A 21,952-nucleotide genomic window follows, 5' to 3' on the forward strand; every position below is an offset into this window, starting at 1 on the left:
ATTGGGCTGCTTTGTGGGCTGAAGTCAATGGACCTTATTGGAATCGAGAGTTTTTCAAAGCCGAAGGGGAGGATTTCTTTTTCAACATTGAAGAGCAGAATGCTGGGGATTGTTTGCAATTAAAAAGAGAAAAAAAGAGAAAGGGGCCTTGATCATGTTTGTAAGCACACCTTGAGGACAAGGTGTTTTGAAGGATCGGGTAATGTTAGATACCTAGATTAGTATAAGGTTAGGGGTATAAGGGTAATTAGATATTTAGAAAGTTACTAGTAGTTATTATGTAAGTGTGGTTACATCTTATTATAAATTGAGGGAGGGTAAGTGAGGGGAGAATTCTGGGGAGTGATCTAGGGCTTGGGTGAGAGTACTCAAGAGGGAGGTTCCAAGTGCCTTATACTTGGTTTTATCTTGTATTTTCTTATACTTCATTATAATAAATTAAGATCTTGTTCTTGTTAGGAAGTATCCTAATAGAATTCCTCTAGAAGGTCTCATGTTAGCGAATGATAATCTGCGTTAAGTGTGTATTTGTAGGAGTTCTTCTCCCGGGCATCTATGGTTGATATTCTTTACCTTTCAATATATCAAAGCCAAGGATTCTTTTGCATTTCTCTATGCTTTTTCTTTACCCATTTATGCTTTTTTCAGTTATATTTGAGAGTAGTATTTCATTTCTTTCATGTGAAATGTTGAACTTCAGTAGTGTGGAGAGTGGAACGTAATATCTTACCTTTTATATTAGTAAACTTGATTTTAAGCAATGTGTTTTTGAAGATTTTATGTTGTAGAATGTTTTTTGTTCTTCACGCTACTGTTCTTAACTTTATTTTCTCCTGTTAATGTTCTCAATGATTATCGAGCATATGCATTACCATGTGGCTTCAAGCGTGTCAGTGTGCTCTTGCTCATAATTTTTACTATATCTTGTTACTAAAATTGCAAGTTAATTGCAAATTACTCAGAGCTTGGATTTTCTCCTCCAGTTGGTTAAAGGAAAGCTACCGGGAAGGTAGATTTGTTGGTAAGTTCGAATGGCTTGCTAGTATCAAAGCGTAATGTATTTTCTTCCACTTATGTTTTTCATCCTACCTAATTTTTGTGATTGATTAATTCCTTATTGATCTGTAGACGAGTTGCCTTACATACTAAATGATGATGACTACATATCGAAGTATCGAGCCAGCCTAAAAGCTACAGTTCTCAGGGCAAAAGCATGTCCTGGAGCTTTATTTGAAGGGTATAATGTTTGCATATCAGCTCACGCTCAACCACCACCTAAAACTCTATCCTTGATACTCAAGTCAGCCGGTGGAAATGTAAGTTCTCTGTTATTATACAAATCTCGAGTACTAGGTTTGGTTCTCTATATTACATATACAACCACTATAATATGGCTATCCTCCCATCTAATGAAGATGTGAAGTTCTCAACAAACAAGCACGTATATGAATTCTAGACATGGGTCAATAAATCATAGACATGGTGACGTGCCATTTTTTTCTAAAAAATATAGGATAGCGCTAGAACACAGTTTTAATATATATAATTTAAAAAGTATGTATCATATTTATATAGAAATTCAAAGTCAATAAGTTTATGTATTTATATGCTTAAAAATAAGCTTGTCCTTCACTCAAAACTTATTCAAAGCCAAGAGTTTAATATGTGTGTGTGACCAATCTTGACCTTTATTACATTGGAATACTTGTTGTCTAACACATCTACTGTACTAACTAGTGTTCAACACGTGTTCTCCGAGTGTTCCATACATATTGTTTATTGATACACTAGCCAAACTTGAGTGTATGTGCTTCTTAAGTCTTTAATATTTATGTTTGTTTTGATCCTAGGAATTGCATGTAATGTAAAAAGTCTATGCACAAGGGGTCATATGGCCATCTCCGTGTTTCTTTAATTATCAAATTTGTTCAAGTTTTTAATTGTCTCTATATCGAAATCTGGAGTTATTTTTTGTGATTTGGTGTACAAATACATACATCCATGTTTCTAATTATGATTAGATTGTTTTCTTGTCGCAACATTTTATTGTTTAGCTTGTCTTTGATCTTGAACTTACTAAAATAACATATTTTCAAAATTAATTACTGTAATAGTTAAACAAAAGATTCTTTCCCTTAGAACTTTTAAAGTTTGTCTAGTTACCTCTTAAACCTTTCAATTGTTTAATAGGTCTTTCAATTTTATGTTTTAAGTGTCTATAAATTTTGATTTTTTTTATTTAATAGATATAAATCTGAAGAAATGAATAAAGTAGATTTGTAAGTTTAAAATAGTTTAAAAGTTGAGAAATTAAATTTGTAGTTGAAAAAGTTGGAGTAAATAGTTTGTGTTAAGTCGGGTTGTGATATTTTATTTATTTATTTTAATAATAGAAGAGAGGGAGACGAAAACTGCTAACTGAAGGGAGAAGAAGCGGTGGCTGACTTTGTATATTTCTCCTTTCTTTTCAAATTGAGAAAATTTCTTTGCAATTCACTTTGAAAAGGAAATGAATATTTCTCCCTCAGACTTATCTCTCTCTTCTTTTCAATTTATTTTCAATTTTTCTGTGTGCTTCTCACAGTGTATGCATAATCTCTCTTTCATTTTGATCTTCATCTCCATTTCAAATATCTCCCACACAAAGAACAAAGAAATGAGTAAAGTAACTGAGAGAGCATTTTGTTTTTCCCTTCATATGGTTGGTTACTTTTTGTCAATTAAATGAAAAGTGAAGAATAAGATAAGATTTTCTTTACCCATTTGCCATCATCATCAAAGCTATTTACCTCATTTTTGTTCACACACACACAACTTCATTTTGTTGGATTACACTCATTTGAGAAAATAGCAAAATTTTATTAGAAGAATAGCAAACATGAGCATTTCACGTGTTTTGAATTTTCATTAACCCTAAAATCCCCTCGCCTGCTTTTTAGTTAAACTGTAACTAATTTTGAAATATGCAAAATTTTAGCATAAATATTGATTTTCTCCTACATTATCTTAACACACTTTTTTTTCTCCAAATATTGGATTTGTATCAAATCTTTATTTTCAAATTTTACTTTATCCAAATTTTCATTTTTCAAAATTTCATCGTTATTCTACTTTTATTTTTTATTTCATATATATATTTATAATATTTAATCTTATTTTTTCTCTTTTCCTATTCATCTTCTTCCTTTCTCTTCCTCTTCAACCTACGGCCACACCACCATCTCTTTTCTTCCTTCTCTTTTCCTTCTCCAATCAACTTCACCACCGTCTTCCACCTACACCGAACGTCAAGCAAATTTTGTCCTATCGTCGCATCACCGTTAGCCCGAGTCACTCCGGTTCCGTCACGCCATGTATGTTTAGATCTGAATTGTTTGGTTATTTGTTGCACCGACGTTAGAATTTGATTCTCCACAATTTGGGTAAGTTATGGAATTTACATATAGAGTGAATTGAATGGATTAAATTGTTTGTGGAAGTGATTGATTTCTCTTCAATTATGTTTAGGTCGGTTCGTTGCACTTTAGTTTGAAAAAGAAGCTTAAGTAAGGTTATAAGGTAAGGAATTCTCTACTACTGGACTTGCCTATAGTTTTGAATTGTGCTGTCTGTATAGTTACCTCCGATTGAGTAAAGATGTTGAAACGATATATATATGTATGGATGTAGACTTGGTGTTGAATGTATGCTGTGAATGACTGAAAAAAAAATATATACATGGATTGATGTAGACTTGATGTTGAATGCATATTGTGATTGTCTGGGAATACATATATATATGTATGGATGTAGACAGGACGACAATTGTAGATTGTGTTTGTATGGAATGTGGATGTGAACTTGTGATTGTCGTTTAGATTGGGTGTAGGTTATACTAAAGTATGGTTGCGTACTGATGAATTGAGGGGTGTTATGACTATATAGTTTGATTGACTGATGTATTGATATGTTACTGGCGGACATTGGGCTAAAGTGAGATAGGTTGACTATTAGGGTGTTAAGTGAAAGGATTATATGTTGAAGTAGCTGGATTGTACTATGAATTAGTGTTAAGATGTTTAGAATGGATTGAGGGGAAAATTGTTAGATTTCTATTGGGTAGTTACCTTGCAGGTGTCCTACGGGATCACCACCTGATATGTTCATCCTTCGATAGCACTAGACTGATATGTGCATCCTTCGGGAGCATTAGACTAATATGTGTTTCTGCGAAACACTAGACTGATTTATGCGTCCTTTGAGGCGTTAGACTGATTATGTGTATCCTATGGGATCACAAGACTGTGACTGTGCAGGGTACCCCAATAGGAAGTTAACAGTTTCTTTTTCCCCTAACGGGACCAATAGCGGGTCTCTTATTGGGTATGTTTATACTCATCCTTTCATGTTTAACTATTTCAGGCAAAGGTAACAAATGAGGTAGACCGACGAGGGACAAGAAGGAGACGTGATTGCCATAAGGGAAGGTCCTTCAAATGCTTCCGCTTTATGTTTCTTGTTTTTCCTTTGTACATGAGGTTGTTTAAAAATTTTGTGATGGAACTGAGTTTACAAACTGTTGTTTTGTGAATAGTACTTTTAAAGTTTTGGTTATTTGAAATAGGGCCCAAACTTAAGTTTGTTTTCTTTGATCGTATGATTTCAAGTGAATTTTACTATATTTTGTGTCAATCAAGGTCTCTTTGTCAAAATTAATGACTTCAACTTAGTTAGAAAAGTTGGGTCGTTACAACAAATTTTAAGTATTAATGTAAGAATTATGTACTTCATTATAAAGGTCGATAGTTTAAAGTTTTTGACGATAATTTACATGGAATTACAGGATCAGTTACCACTATCAATAGAATCACTTACAAATATTAACACGATCGTGTACCGATAACAAGACGATTGTTTACACTATTCAATACGATCACCAATATCATATGATCGTGTACCCATGTCAACACGATAATTTATTTTAATCAATATTATCATTTACCGTTGTTAAATGGTCGTTTATCACGGTTAATAGGATCGTTTAATGTATATTATTTCATTGCACGATCGTTTACTTATTCTTGCATTGTGTTTAGTATTATCATTTTGTACATTTTATTCTTTTATTCAGTAATAAATGTATATCTATGTCTATCTATTTCTTTCTATCACAATTAAATACTTAATTTTATTTTATTTATTTTTTTTACAGATTATAATGTCTTTTCCTATTGTTGTTTTTTACGGAGGTCAATGGAATGGATGTAATATTTATGAGAATTACTTAGTTGCTGAAATTTTGGTAGGTGTCCGAGTCAGCTTTAATTCTCTAGTTGATTTAATATGTGAACAGATTCAATTGGATGGATAAGTAGAATTATCTGTTTTACTTGATTTTGGTAAAAGCAAGGTCCAACTGTGGTGCCAGTAAAGAAAGACAATGATGTGGCTTGGTATTTATCTTTTGCTAAAGATGCAACTAATATACATCCATTAGTTGCTCATGTAACTGTTGATTTTTTTAGAAGGTCTTCTTCTTCTTAGAGAACTACCTGTAGCTACCATGCTTAGTTCAATTAGAGATGTATTGCAAAAGTGGTTTGATGAAAGAAGTAAAGCTACTTTTACAATGAAGAGTTGTTTGACTTCTTGGGCTGAGAACGTGTTGCATTTAGAATAACATGAAAAGTCAAGAATTTTATTGGTAAGGTTTTTTTTTTTTTTTTTAATGTTTGTATCTCAGGTAGATATAAATAGACTGCTATTTTTGTCCATCCGATAGAGAAATATAACAATTTATGGTGCTTGTTTCAGATAGATAGAGATAGAGATAGCTATCAATGTCTATTTGTCTCTATTTGTGCATGCTTTTTTTTTTTTAATTTTTCTATATTTGTTTTATGTATTAGGTTGATCCAATTAGTATGACTGAATAGAAAGTAATGGATGATACAAAATGATAATGTGATTTATTTATATTGGTTCTAATTTGAAATATTCAAATTTACTTTGGAAATTAGTATAATTAGTATAATATATAATGATACATTATAATATAAAGTTTATATGTTAATGAAACTTTATTATATAAATTTAATTTTAGATAAAGTTCAAAATTAATTTATGAGAGATAAAATATTTGAATGAGTTCAAATATTAATTTAATGTGGATTTGTTTCATATTAAAACTATTAATTATGAGATAAAGTTATATTTGAATATGATTCAAATTTAACTTAAGTTAAATATAAAATATTTAATTTAGTTATTAATTAATTGAAGAATTAATTAATAGTTTAGTTTAATATTATTTAATTAAATTTGATTTAATTAAATTAATATAAAACTATGAGGTATTGGAGAGATATTCATTCAATAAGATTTAAATGAAATATTAATTAAATATGATTTAATTAATTATTAACTAATTGATTAATGGTTAATTAGTTAGTTGATTTGAAACTTCTATTAATTTAATATTTTTTAAGTTAATAGAATCCTATGATTTTCTCCTACCCCGTCTCCTACTCAATGAAAGAAAGAGAGTTATAAATATGTAGAAGAAAAACAGCTTTTCTTAACCAAAATAAAATCGATGATTTTCTTTTCTGCAAAATAGATTGTAACGACCTAATTTTTCGAATTAAGCTGAAGTTATTACTTTAAGACTAGATTCGTCCTTTAACCATAAGACTTTATAATTTTAAAAAAATTATTTTTTAACAACATTAAAGAGTTTTTATTCGGGCTCTATTTCAAATAAAATTTTGAAAGTGTAAAAGTATCGATAATAAAGAAAGTTCAAGAACATAAAAGTCGTTCAATCATGAAACCCAAAACAGTCTCAATTACTAAAGAAAACCAAAATAAAAAAAATATAAAGTAGAAGCAATTTGAAGGACATTTCCCTATGGCAGTTTCGCGGAAAAAGATTAAACATAAAAGGGTGAGTATAAACATACCCAGTAAGGGACCCACTACTGATCCTGTTAGAAGAAAAATAAAATTGTTAACTTCCTATTGGAGGTGCCCTGCACTTTAAAAGTCTTGTGATCATGTAGGAATACACATAATCAGTCCAATGCCCTAAAGGACACAAATATTAGTCTAGTGCTCTGTAGAAAGCACATGTCAGTCTAGTGGTCTCGAAGAATGCACAACTGGTGGTGATCCTGTAGGACACCTGCAAGGCACACTACCCAATCGACAAAGCTAACAATTTTCCCTTAGTCCATTATAAACATTTAATCAATCCATTCCTAGTATAGTCAAACTACTCCATCATATCATCAATCCAACTTAACACACTTACGTTCAATCTATTCAATCTATCACAAAATCAGTTGATACTATAACAACACACCAGACAGTCAAGATATATATATATATACATAACACCTTTCTCAGTTTACAAATACATTATCCATCGTATCTACTTCTATACCAGTAAGTTTACAAACACTAACTGTTGAGTTTCTACAGTAGATTCTTGAAGATGTTACTCTTGAACAGATGGATTCTCATGGATGATCACATGTTTGTTATTTTGATGGTCATCATTCTTGTCCAGATTGTGATGACTAGAATCATCACGAAGATCATCATACATGTTGTTAATATCATCAAACAATTGATTCTGATTCTAGTATAGAAAGAAAAAAGGATAATAAAAAAAATAGTTACAAAATGATCGTGTATCCTTAAGCAAACAATCGTGTAGAATATCTAAACGGTTGTTTTACCAAGGGTGATCGATATTTTAGATGGGATATGCGATCGTTCATATGTGATAGAGACGAATCATTAATGATCCAGTAAGCAACATGAAACCTTGTAATTTTGGGGTCAACGGTAGTCCCTCCCATTACTAGCTCAACACTCAAACGGAGTCTCCTGTATAAAATATAAAATAATACAGACACAAATAGTGAATGAAATCTTGTGACGTAACAAACACAAATTTTAGGTATACTGCAATTTGACTAAATATTGAACAAGAAAACCCAAGGGAATACACAAAAATCCAACGTTTTTAGGGGTCAATTTGGAAAATGGCAAAACTACTTTTTCTTTTCAATTTTAGCAAACAACATTTTTTGCGCGTGCATGGTATTTTATAAAATACCAAAATATTCACCTTCTCCAACTATAATTATTTTGTTTTTACGTTATAATTAATTTATGTTATGTATTTATCAACTTTTAATTAATTTTTACTTGAAATAGATACATCAACTCATATCATAACTTTTCTCTTAAAATCTCAGGACTCAATTAATTAATTCAACATTTTAATAACATTATTCAATCTTATTAATTTCAAAATAATCTAATTGAATTTGAATTTCAAAATAACCAAATTGAATTTCAAAATTACAAAATTATTATTTTTTAGAATTTGAGAATCTCAACGATAGATTTTATATTAAAATAACCTTATCTCAAAATAATTTTAATGACTTGAATATCAAGATAATTAAATTATTATTTTAAAATTGGAAGAAAAGCACAAAAAGCGCACACGCCCACTCACGTACACACGCACGCGCGCGTATACGCACACACACGCACACGCACACGCACAAAAGCGCACACGTGGACACTCACACCCACGCACACGTAGACACACACACCCACGCACACGTGGACACGCGCATACGCACACACGTACGCACTCACGCACACGCACGCACACACGCACATATGCACAAAGATGTATAAATGAATTAAAATTAAAAAATAACTACAATAATTATGTTTAGAAAGACTTTTAAACCATGTTCATTTGACTTAATAACGTTAATTAAATTATAATTTCTATCAATATTGGTTTAAAAGTGTCATTAGTGTAATTATTTCAATATAATGCAGTCTTATCCAATTTTACGAACAAAAAACAAGTCGAATATGTACCAGTAGATGACACTCTTTGTCATAAGAGATATAGCAACGTTTTTATGGGTCATTTTGAAAAATGGCAAAACTACTTTTTCTTTTAAATTTTAGCAAATAGAATTTTTTACACGTGTCCATGATATTTTATAAAATACCAAAATATTCACCTTCTCAAACAGTAATTATTTCGTTTCTACGTTGTAATTAATTTATGTTATGCATTTATTAGCTTTTAATTATTTTTTACCTGAAAAAGATACATCCTTTTTTCTTAATATCTCAGGACTCAACTAATTGATTCAAGATTTTAATTTTATTCAATCTTACTAATTTCAAAATAACCTAATTAAATTTCAATTTCAAAATAACAAAATTATTATTTTTCGAAATTTGAGAATCTCAACGATAGATTTTGTATCAAAAATAACTTTAATTGAATTTCAAAATTAAAAAATATTAACTTGTTCGCACACAAGCACACGCGCACACGTGCACAACGCACGCACACGCACGCACACACACTCATCCACACACGCACACGCACACACACATATGCACACACGCACAAAGATGTGTAAATTAATTAAAGTTAAAAAACAAATACATTAATTATGTTTAGAAAGAGTTTTAAACCATGTTCATTTGACTTAATAACATTGATTAAATTATAATTTCTATCAATATTGGCTTAAAAGTGTCATTCGTGTAATTATTTCAATATAATGCGGTCTTATCCAATTTTACCAACAAAAAACAAATCGAATATGGATCAGTAGATCTACACTCTTTGTCATAAGAGACATAACAACGTTTTTAGGGGTCATTTTGAAAAATGACAAAACTACTTTTTCCTTTGAATTTTAGCAACTAGCATTTTTTGCACGTGCATGGTATTTTATAAAATACCAAAATATCAACATTCTTCAACTGTAATTATTTCGTCTCTACATTGTAATTAATTTATGTTATGCATTTCTCAGCTTTTAATTATCTTTTACTTGAAATAGATACATCAACTCATATCATAATATTTTTCTTAATATCTCGAGACTCAACTAATTAATTCAACATATTAATAACTTTATTCAATCATACTAATTTCAAAATAACCTAATTGAATTTGAATTTCAAAATAACAAAATTGAATTTCAAAATAACAAAATTATTATTTTTCGGAATTTGAGAGTCTCAACGATAGATTTTGTATTAAAATAACCTTAATTGAATTTCAAAATTAAAAAATATCAACCTGTTCACTATCTTTATCTCAAAATAACATTAATGCCTTAAATATCAAGATAATTAAATTATTATTTTAAAATTGGAAGAAACTCAACATTAAAAAATATTAACTTGTTCGGACACAAGCATAGAAGCACTGCGCACACACGTACACATGCACACTTACACACACGGGCGCACACGCACACCTACACACAGACACCCACAGACGCACGAACCCACGCACACACACATGCACAAGCGCACGCATGCACACACACACCTATCCACACGCACACAAGCACACACACATGCACAAACGCACACACGTGTACGCACAAACCTTATCTCAAAATAGTTCCTATTTTTGCTGACAGTTTATTTTTTGCCATCGATAGAGGATCTTCCAATAGACCTACGTGACGGTGTGTGTTGACAGCTTAATTTCGTTGGCAAAAGAAAAGTTGATTAGTTTTTGAAGATTTACTGACGATATTTGTCATCGACAAAGGGTAAATTTCTTGTAGTGCATGTACATCAAACATATCAAATTTGTTAAGTGTACCAATGAAGTATAACAAGTTTATTAGTGGTGTATCACGTGTATCAAACTTATAAGTGAAGTCTTTAAGTGTATCAAACTAATCAAGTGTATCAAGAAGAATCAAGTGTAACGAGAAGTATTATGTGTATGAAGATGTTTCAAGTGTGTATCAAAAAGTATCGAGTGTATCAATGAGTATCGAGTGCATGAATTGTATCTATCAAATGTATCAAGTGTATCAGTAAGAAGTATCAAGTGTATCAAGGGGTATTAGGTGTATCAGACGTGTATAAGGTGTATCAAATATACATCAATAACGAGGGCATTTGTGACATTTTACCTCTTGATGTGTGAGTTGGTCTTTGTTTTTGTCATTTTCTCAAATAATAAAGTATGTGTTCTATGGACTTAATTATTATAACTTATTTTGCCATTTTCGCAAGTGTCCCTTAATTGTAATACATGTATATGTGACATAATCTAATCAAACTAACTCATAAATGGACTTAATGTATCAAGAGGTATTAGGTGTATCAGACGTGTATAAGGTGTATCAAATGTACATCAATAACGAGGGCATTTGTGACATTTTACCTCTTGATGTGTGAGTTGGTCTTTGTTTTTGTCACTTTCTCAAATAATAAGGTATGTGTTCTATGGACTTAATTATTATAACTTATTTTGCCATTTTTGCAAGTGTCCCTTAATTGTAATACATGTATATGTGACATAATATAATCAAACTAACTCATAAATGGACTTAATCTATCTCATGGACCACGAATTCTTCAATTACTTGCAAATTTGGTGAGTTCCTTCAAATGGTGGGCGGAGAGCTTAATTTTGAGAGAGAGGAAAAGTCGTGAAGAGTATTTGCGAGAGAGGGGGGAACGTCGCCAGAGAGCATTTGCGAGAGAGCTAAAGACAGCGACGATGTGGGATGAAGTAAGGTTTTTTTCGGTCATTGTTCACAAGTGGGATGAAAGCTTCGAATTATTTGTTTTAAATCAAAAAGCGTATGATTGAAGGAAAACATTGATTTTTTATTAGGGTAATTTTTAATGACACATAATTTATGCCATTATTTACAATGCCAAAATTTTGTCAAGAAAACTCAATTTGTGTCACAAAAAATTTTGTATTTTTATTTTTAACGACACATTTTATTCCCTCATATCCCTTTTTCTTGATTTCAAGTGTCATTAAAACTTATATTTCTAAATAAATTTATTCGACGAAAGTGGCTAGATTGGTGGGTTTGACGGCGAAGGCTTGTTGTGGGAGCAACGACAACAGTGGTTGGAGTGTGGAATCGACGACGGCAAGTGGCAAAAAATTGGAGGGCAAGGGTTCTTCATAACGACTCGGTAGCCCACTTCGAATTTTTTTTAAATTTGAGGTTTTTTCATTTGAAAATTTTTTTAATGACAAAAAAATTGTCGTTAATTAATGACGCAAAAATTGTGTTGAAATAAATTAAATTGTGTCAATATGATTGTTTTAAGAAATAATCCATATTTTTATTTTCAACAACACAATGTACCTCATCCCACCTCTTTTTTCTTTTATTTTCAACGACACAATGTCTTGATTAAAATCCATTTTTCTAGTAGTGACTGAAAAAAAAAACTGGACAAAATCATAATATCTTTGATAATTAAATCACCAGTTGGTTTGAACATATATAATCTTGGATCTATTCTATTATGATATGACCATGGTACATCATGAACATACATTGACTAAAAAACTTAAATTGATGAGTGAATGTAATAAATTTAATATTAATTATATGATCAATACTTTACACATGTATATTGGTATATCAGTCAATAACAGTAGTAAGACAAATTATAAAATATAAGGGATAAAAGTCCTACACATGCATGTATGGTATACTCTCTTGATAGCAAAATGCATTTATGTCAACTCATGTTTGAATGCATTTATGTAGGAAATTCAATAAAATAATTAAGAAACCTTGCAATATGTGAGAGATATACGAACTTCAAACAAATTTTACAAGTTTCAGCAAAAATTTTCAAACAACTTTTAAAGTTTAAGCAAAAAGTAACCGTAGGTAGGAAGGGGAGCAAAAGTGGGGTCTCGAATTAATTCTGAAAAATTAGTAGGCTTTCAAAATTTAGGTTCTAGAAGTAGAATTATTGCAGAAAAATAAATAATTGCATCATTCAAATTGAATCAAACATATCAGGATGTTATATTCTCCACAACGTATAATGGAGTATAAACATAAAGTTTCTATATACAAAGCTATGTATCTCTACCCTTGACTTCTCTTTCTCTCTTTCTACCTTTTTTATCCTTTCTTTCTCCCATTCACTCAATACACTTGCAAGAACCTTCATTTTTTTTGTATTTAAATTTTTTTGGCACCATCCTTTTTTTAATTATCAAGGCTTTGTTATTGTGTACCAGTATTGTGTCGTGCCTCCTTCACTTCTCATCATCATTTTCATGTCACATCTCTACCTTGTCAATTTTCGTTTTTCACTCAGCTTTCTTTCTTCTTTTGTCTTCACTACTTTCTTCGCTCCTTCTTCTCAAGCTCTAACTTTTGCTATTATCAACCAGTCTCAAATGACCATTGGAAAACCTATCGCCCACTGAGAGGCAGCCAATATAGTAATGCCTCTAATGATAAACTCCAATGGAATCAAAAGTTCTTCTTTAAGATTTGGAAAAATATATTAGATAAACTCGGACGTGGTGAACGCGGTGAACGCAGACGTGGTGAACGCAGACGGACGGACGGACGGTGAACACGACAGAAGTTAGAGATCCTCAGAGAGAACTTGGCATTTTCGAATGCGGTAGAGACAAGTCTAGGGCTTCGAAGGATTCTTCTTTCTATCCAAACAGTCCAAAGTAAGCCAGTTATGGAGGAAGGAATACACATTAGAGAGCTCAGTTATGGATGGAGGAATACACAACTTTTTCTCATGGTCATTTTCCTCGTGGGCATTCTCTTCATGTTTCTTTTTATTCCGACTAAAATACAAGCACAAATTATTCTTCGCCTTCGTATAGGTTTGTTTGAAGAAGATTAAAAAAGTCCTTAATTTATCTCGACACTTCCAAAACCAGAATATAATACCCGTGCTACATAAATCCCTCTTTCCAAATAGTCGAACATGAACTATCCATGCATATCTTGGAATAAACAAGAGAAACCCTAACTAAACCCAAATAGAAAATACGCTGCAATCTAAAATATACTTAAAGAAACAAAAAGAAGTTTTAATGCTGTGGGTTTTTTACTGATCTTCTTCAACAACAAAATAACTCAACGCCACAGTTCAAATTTTCCTTCCACGAATTGGGTTTTTAAAGAGTTTTCACCGCGAATTTATCTTTTTTGGTTCGACAAGTAACAACATGTGAATCCCCAAATGCAAGGTTTTATTAAAAAAAAAAAAAAAAAATTTAAAAAAAATTATAATACCTAATTTTTTTTTTATATTTATAACCTAATTTTCTGTCATTGCATACTTGAGAGAAATATATTTTTCAATTAGCATAATAATCTTTATATAGTAAATTAAATTTGTAGAATGAGAAAAGACCTTAGATCCAAAAAAGTTATTTATTTATTATTGGAGTGAATTGTCTAATTAATGTAGTTAATGGATGGTTTTGTAACCATAAAAAAATAATGAAAATAATTTTCTAAAAGAATGAATGAAAATTTGGAAAGTTAAAAGGTTTTAGGAATTAAAAAAAAGGGTGTAACATTATAAAAGACTACCAAATATACTGTAAGAGACATGCATTAAAGGAGCTGAGGCATGCATACTACCAAATATACTATAAATAAACCAGAATTCTTTTTTAAGAAATTAAACAACTAATTAAATATAAAGAAGAAAGATTAGAAAATGAATGATCAAACAAACTATGACTCATTTATTTTTGACAGGTTCGGCCAGTATCACCTGACAATTCATTTTCACCAAGAGAATAAACATGAGTAGCCTTGGAATCAAGTTCCTCCGATAAAAGCCACAGAGTTGATGGGTTAGAGACAGAACCAGAATTTGAGTTCAACGATGTGGATGGAAAATTCTGAAACTAGCAGCAACAGGAAGTTAAGATAACGAATTATTTTCAATATAGAAAGGCTAATTGTAAGAAGTTGTTAATGAAGTGTCCAAATGCATTATGGTAATATTGGGTGCAGATTGTTTGGAAGTTTTATCCGTGTGCTGTGAAGCACCACAGAGTTGAAGCATATGAAACCAGTGTTTATCTGACAAAAAATAGTGTCATGATCATTGCCTTTCCATTCCATAAATTTATGGATAGCAGAAGAAAGAGAACTCTCAACACATGAATCACCATAAAGACACACATGACAACATTATTTTGGATGAAGTTCTAATATTGCAACCATGGAGGAAAAATCAGCAAATCTTAAATAGATGTAGTAGTCCAAATGATAAAAGTTTGTCTCAAGATAATATTTCAGTAACTGCAGATGCATTGTGCTGAACCTAACCTCTTGTGTTTCACGGTAATGAACAAGGACAATGTGTTCAAAGGTCCTGAACAAAAAGCAGAAGCAAGTCATAAATTATATAAGTAGAACACGATATACTGCCACTGTCTAATTTCATTTTTCTTTGCTTGTGGCATGATGGGGATAGACCCCACTGAAACAACTGGTAGCAAGCAATTTAACAATTTTCTTTCAACCATAACATACTTATCTAGGAGCCAATAACACCGGCGAACAAAGGTTGGGCTATCTAGTCCGTGGGCATAGTATACATGTATCCTTTCTACATTACCAACCTGCTGAAGAGAAAGAAAAGATTATCAAAGCACACATTTCCTTGGTTATTAAGGCTGTAAAAGAATGAAAATTACCATAAATCTAAACATAGTTAATATTAGACCATTGAACAACCTATAGATTCAAAAGGAAAGACTCAAACCACCAATAGACTGGTTAATCATTTAAAATGATCTCCAACAACATGATACGCAGTATATCGTGCTAGATCCATAATTACCACATGTGGACTCCTATGGTAATTTCATTGATGATACGCAGCTAGTAGGCAAGATTATGAAATGAAGACGGTATGTGAGACGATTGAAAAGATCAAGATGATAAAATTATAGGGATTTGAATTTATATCTTAAGAACACCAGAGTCAAATGCTTAAGATGATTAACTGTGTTAAATTTAACTCTATAATATATAAATTATTAGCAAAAACAGTAGAAATTACTTCAAATTTGTAGAGAGAACATATAAATTATATTCTAGAGAAAGAGCATCTGAATTATATTCTACAGAAACACGAGCCCATAGCATATCTACTGAGTAGCAATGACAGTGAAAAAGGGAATAGTAAGTAACTAATCTCATAAACCCCTTTCTCACATCTAACCAAGTTCTTTCACAACATGCAAAAGCATCAAAATATTTAAGAAAACTTCCAATATTGCATTTGGAACTCATTGATTGACTTCAACGTTTAAGAGTCATAAAAGACACAGCTTACTTTCTCACCTGTCACCACTAAGCCTATGGCAACATCTTTTTATAAGATATTCAGCTAATCTTTAGATTGTTTACCGAATAATCGTCTATTGTTTTGTAATTGATCCCACCAAGCGCTTGCGCCACCTTGAAGTTTGAGAGCAACTAATCGAACCTTCTTGTGTTCGGGTGTATTGGCATAGTCGAAAAAATTTTCTACGTTCTTGATCCAATCAAGAAACTTCTCCACGTCCATTTGACCATTGAAGGTAGGGAGATCCACTTTCATACGTATTTCTTGATCTTCTTGAAAGTATGGTCGAAGTCCAAGCCTTTGTTGAGGTTCTTGATGAATGTTCAGCAAGTTGTCTTCATCGGAAGAGTCAGAATCGTTTAAGAAATTTCCAAGTACGTTGTTTCCATACAATCGATTATTGTGGATGTGAATAGGTTGATTTCTTAGTAGTTCTTGGTTTACAACAGGGTTTATTGGTTTTTCTTGTCTTTCTTGGTTTGCTGAAATTGGGTTTCTTGGGTGCTGAATTGCTTCTTCTAAAGGTTGGACATGAAATTGGGTAAAAAGGTTTGTTAATTCTACTAACGATTGCTGTATATTCTACTGCCCTTTTCGAAGTTCTTCAATAGCTTGTTCTACCAACTGCAAGCGTTGGTTGAAGGAGGCTTTCGCGTCCATGGATAAGAGTGGTAGGATCCAAGTTTTTTTAGGGAAGAGTGAGCTAGGATCACGCTCTGATACCAATTGATGCAGTAATTGCAAAGCTAGAAATCTTTATGTATAATGCCTCTTTTTTTATGTCTTATTAATGAAAATGAGAAGCTTTTTTATAGGCTGGAGATTACAAGAGTTGTTAAACTAACTTGGGGTTGAGTTAGTTTAACTTGGAGTTGAGTTAGTTATAACTAACTCAAGATACAAAATTGGTAATTCAAATAACTAATCCTAAACTATAAAAATGGTAATTCAAACCCCTCCTCTAGGATAAAACTCAAGAAACATCAAGAAGGGAGATGTTCTACATCAAAGTGTAGAGAACGATTCAAAATCCTTGGTGAAAGGAATGAATGTTAACTAATGTGTGTTTATGTGAAATTGTTATGTTATGAGTATGTTAAGGATAAAGAAAGGTTTATGCGAGATAAAATTATTTGATGTTGTTTATGCGAAATGATGTTTATGAAAAGGTATTGCGAAAAGGATTTCATAAAACCTTAGTCTTTTAGACATTCTTTCAAAAATTCATCTTCCAAGATGAGGTGTTTAGGCCAAGTAGAGAAGAAGGTTGAAGGATTTGCAGCGAGATGACCAGACGTTTTGAAAATAGTTAAGCATTGGTTGTTTGGTCAAAGTGTTGTAATTATGTATCAAACACATGTTATTAATAAACATCTTGGTAGGTATTTATTATACTTGCACGCCTACTCTCACATTTAGCCATATGTTGTACTTTGTTTTCCACCTTGACTTTTAATGACACACAAACCAACTTTCCAAGGAATTCCCTTTCATTTTCCTATTAACTCATATTCTCTTTTTTTATCAAGTCCTTGCTAGAGAAAGTGGACTTTGAGTTGTTGGACTTTAGTATTGCATGGACATACAATTTTGAATGAAAAATCCTTATAAATGGGGCCTTTGAACTCATTTGATGGGTTGGCTATTATATTTGGGCTTTCACACCAAATGGAATTTCTTTTTCTTATTTACTTAAAAAAAAAAGAAAATTTACCACGCCCATTTTTTTTCATCTATTTCTCTCGTCCGGTTCTTTCATCCAACGGGTCCCACAACTCGATTATGAGTCTAGAGGATACTAAGTCAAACTTAGTGGTTGTTCGAATAAAACGCAGCTTCAAATGTAAGTATTCTAAAAACCTTATTTTTTGGTTTAGTCTCGTTAACTAAGCCCAATTAGGGTAGAATTTCGATTCTTTTTCTGTTGTGCATGTCTTAGTTCTATCAGTAACTCCTTTCAGGGTGATAGCTCTCATCAGCAGACTTTCCATTGCTGGTTTCTTCCTTAGTCATCATTGTATTGTTGTTTTCCACAATAGATAGGGTGAGTTGCAGTTTTACATGAAATGCACTGCTCAACCCACACTCTTTTCTCACTAGTTCCTTATTCTCAATCTTCAACGCAAATTTCATCATCTGGGCCAACCCAATCGGTTCCACGGTTTCCACTTCCATTTTTATTCATGGGCTAAGCCCAATCATCAAAGTCTCCTCTAACACTACCGTTTGAAGAAATGCTACCAGAGCTAAATATCGATCAAATCGGTTGCGGTATTCTTCTACATTCATTTTCTGTTTGATTGAGAAAAATCTTCCAACCAAAGTTCCTTCTCGAATTGATCGAAACTGTACAAGCATTCGTTCTTTCAGGTCAGCCCAATTCTTAAAAACTTCCAACTCTTCTTGTGCTTGGTACCAATCCAATGCCAGATCATCAAAACTAATAACGCCTGTGGTTAATTTCTCTGAATCGGTAAGATCATGTATCTTAAAGAAGCGATAGGCTCTAAATGTGAGACCCATTTCTAATTTGAGTAATGAAGTAAAATTTGGCTAGGTATTAAGAATTTGGCGTTTGAATAAATCAACGAAAAGGATTAAGCGATAAAAAAATTTATGGTTAAGTATACGTTATTGCGATTCAGTGGGTAGTTCGCGAAGGAAGTTGTGCGACCCATTTCTAATTTGAGTAAGGAAGTAAAATTCGGCTAAGAATTAAGAAGTTGGTGTTCAAATAAATCCATGGAAAGATTAAGTGATAAGATCTTTTACGGTTAAGTATACTTTTTTGCGATAAGTGGGTAGTTCGCGAAAGAAGTTGTGCGATAATGTAACACCCCGAACTCTAAGGTAATTAATTTAATCGGACCATTCGATATTTTTACTCTTAATTTTTGTTCGACGTCATTTTGTTGTTTTGTCTTAAAAAAAAAAGTGTTGGAAAAGTCTTTCATAATAATAATATATTATTATTATTATTATTAATTAGCATAAAAAAAAAGGAAAAGAAAAAGAAATTAAAATATCTTTTTCCTCTCTCCCCTCTCTCACGCGTGCGACACCCCTCTCTCCATCTTTTTCTTCTTCTCTTTCCTGTACCCTAACCCAGCCGACCATCATCTTCTCCCCTTCCCTTGCCGTTCAGATCCATGGCCTCCGCCCACCGCCGCGTGACCCTCTGCCCAGCCCCGCCGCGTGACCTCTGTCTCCGTCGAAGCCAAGTCCAGCCGTCGTCCATTCCTTTCCTCTCTTCTTCTCCGTTCGTGAAGCCCAGTCGCCGCGTCAGATCGTCGATCGATTTTGAGGCAGCGCGCACGCCTCCTTCTAGCCGCGCGTTTCCTCTTCTTCCAGCAACGTGTTTTTTCTTCTAACCGCGATTCACAAACCGACGTACACTCTAATCTGTTTGCACGATGGTTTTTGTTTAGAATCGATTGCCGCTGCCCCTATTTTTACTGAGATCCGTCGAAGTATTGTTGGTAAGATTGAAGTTATGAAATTGTAGTCGTTTTCAAAACAATTTAAGTATGGGTTGTGATGTTTTCAAGGTGTTCAAACGTTACGGATGGGTTAATTGACTAATTTGATAAATTATTCTTGAAGGTGTGAAAGGTAACCTTGGATCACTTAAATTCACAACCAATTTGTGAATTTTGATTTCGGTTTGCCCTTATTTGGATTGTTTCGTGGACGATAGTTGATTAAGGGAGCTTCCCTAACTTTGAGGTAAGGGACTTTCTACTGGACTCACCTAAAGTTTTTGAGTTGTGTTGGACTGTATGGATGATGATTAAGATGTACACGTTTGGTTGCAGACTAAATGTTTAGTGTATGTTGTATTTGACTGGAAACATATATATAAATACATTGATGTGTGAATTGATGTGGATTGCCGAAAGTATACATGTGAATGACTGAAATTATGCTTATGTGTACATGATGATATTAATAGATTGTGCTGTATAAAGATTTGGATGTGAACTAGTGAATTTGTTTCGGTTGAATGTGGATTATACTGAACTGTGGTTTGCGCTGGTAAAAATGAGGGGTGTTGTGACTTTGTTGTTTACTTGACAGATGTATTAAAATGTTATCAACGACCTTCGAACTTAAGTGAGATAGGTTGACTGTTAGAATGTTGAGTGAAAGAACTTTATATTTTGAAGTAACTGAAAGATGTCATAAATTACCGTAAAGATGGTTAGAATGGATTGAGGGGAAAAATTGTTAGTTTTATTGGGATGTATGCCTTGTAGGTGTCCTACGGGATCACCAATTTTTATGCGACCTTCGGGAGCATTAGACTGATATGTGTTTCTGCAGAACACTAGACTGAAATGTACGTCCCTCGGGGCGTTAGACTGAAATGTGCATCCTACGGGATCACAAGACTGCGACTGTACAGGGTGTCCCAATAGAATGTTAACAATTTATTTTCCCCTGACGGGACCAGTAGAGGGTCTCTTACTGGGTATTTTTATACTCACCCTCCTTATGTTTAATTTTTCAGGCAAAGGTAATAAAGGCAGCAAACCGGCGAGGGGCAGGAAGGAAGCGTGACCGCCACAGGGGACACTTTAAAATTTTGCTTCCGCTTAGTGATTTATAGTATTATTTGTATTCGAACGTGAGACTGTTTAGAAAATTTTGAAGTTTTAAAGTATTCAAAGATTTGAAACTTTTTAGTTTTAAATTTTCATGTGAATTTTAGTAATTTAAAACTGGGGCCCAAACAAACAAAATAAATTTTGTTCTTTTGAGGTTTTAAATTTTAATTAACCAAGGTCTTTTGTCAAAAGTTAATGACCTCGACTTAGGTAAAAAGTTGGGTCGTTACAGATAAGAAGCGAAAAAGTCTTTGCGTAAGTTAAGAAATGAAAGTTTTGAGTGTTAGACTAGGAGTTTTGGGTGGTCTTCGCGAGAAGAACCAAGTGTTTCGTGGAGAAGAAGTCTACGAGGAAGCCTTGGAGTTTAAGTTCGTGATAAGAGTTTTATGCGAGTAAAAGTTGGTTAGTTCAGGTGGAACGTTTCTTATAATAAAAATATAATCAAGCGATAAGGTTATTCACGAGAAATGTTAAGTGGTTGAATTTATTCACGGTTTGGGTTAGGCGGGGAGCAAGGTTTGTAAAGAAAATGTCAAATCTGATTTGACATGGGTTAACATGTAAGATTAAGGATTTGAGCATGACTAGGTTAAATATTAAGGATTTGCATGACTAAGTTAGTATAAGGGATCTATAAAATAGGAGAATTTAGGTAACTAAGGAGGGGATGACGAGAGTTTTGTTGAAATGTTAAAGTGTTGTTGGTTTAGCCACGCGAAAAGATGGTTGTGAGAAGGACTTCTTTAGTGAAGTTTGGTGAGTGCTTTTCAGTCAAAAGAATTTATGTTAAGAAACTTTATTACGATTTCTCTTTACTGATTTGAAAGAAGAATTCAGATGAGAATGTTTCAGAAAGATTTCTACGAAAAGTTATGTTTTCAAGCATTATTTATAATATTAAAGCTTGATTTGATGACTATGATTTCAATACTATGTTTCTTTGAGATGATGCTAACTTTTGTGTGCACATAAAGAGTGAAGGCCACCATGGAGTGTACAAACTACATGGTAATAAGAAGCTGACTTATGCATTGAAATGAGCGTATAAAGCTTAGCGGTATAGCAACAAAGACGAATTTGTATGTTCTCAGATGCTGTTGATACAGTAGTCTAAACGCGAGGTAATGAGACCAAGCGTAGAGAACGATTCGGGATCCTTG

The 21,952-nt window shown here is 32.7% G+C and overlaps 1 protein-coding gene and 2 long non-coding RNA genes across 4 annotated transcripts; 2 read left to right on the forward strand and 1 right to left on the reverse strand.

The window, feature by feature from the left end:
- Window positions 1-815: 815 nt before the first annotated feature.
- On the forward strand, window positions 816-4,629 carry LOC116404015 (PAX-interacting protein 1-like). The gene is made up of 4 exons (XM_031886162.1): window positions 816-1,021; window positions 1,129-1,316; window positions 3,508-3,558; window positions 4,402-4,629. Exons 1-3 carry the CDS (start codon window positions 874-876, stop codon window positions 3,547-3,549), a joined length of 378 nt encoding a protein of 125 aa, XP_031742022.1. The 5' UTR covers window positions 816-873; the 3' UTR covers window positions 3,550-3,558; window positions 4,402-4,629.
- Window positions 4,630-14,904: 10,275 nt separating this feature from the next.
- On the reverse strand, window positions 14,905-15,477 carry LOC116404053. Its single transcript, XR_004216981.1, has 2 exons — window positions 15,366-15,477; window positions 14,905-15,204 (listed from the first exon to the last, which is right to left on the reverse strand). It is a non-coding gene; the product is annotated as an uncharacterized LOC116404053 (long non-coding RNA).
- Window positions 15,478-19,207: 3,730 nt separating this feature from the next.
- LOC116403681 lies at window positions 19,208-20,878 on the forward strand. 2 transcript variants are annotated; one of them, XR_004216481.1, is made up of 3 exons: window positions 19,209-19,664; window positions 19,789-19,911; window positions 20,696-20,878. It is a non-coding gene; the product is annotated as an uncharacterized LOC116403681 (long non-coding RNA). The 2 variants fall into 2 exon arrangements; XR_004216480.1 differs by having other exon boundaries at window positions 19,208-19,911.
- Window positions 20,879-21,952: the final 1,074 nt, after the last annotated feature.

This window comes from Cucumis sativus, chromosome 5 (assembly GCF_000004075.3).
Source record: "Cucumis sativus cultivar 9930 chromosome 5, Cucumber_9930_V3, whole genome shotgun sequence".
NCBI classification, from domain to species: domain Eukaryota; kingdom Viridiplantae; phylum Streptophyta; class Magnoliopsida; order Cucurbitales; family Cucurbitaceae; genus Cucumis; species Cucumis sativus.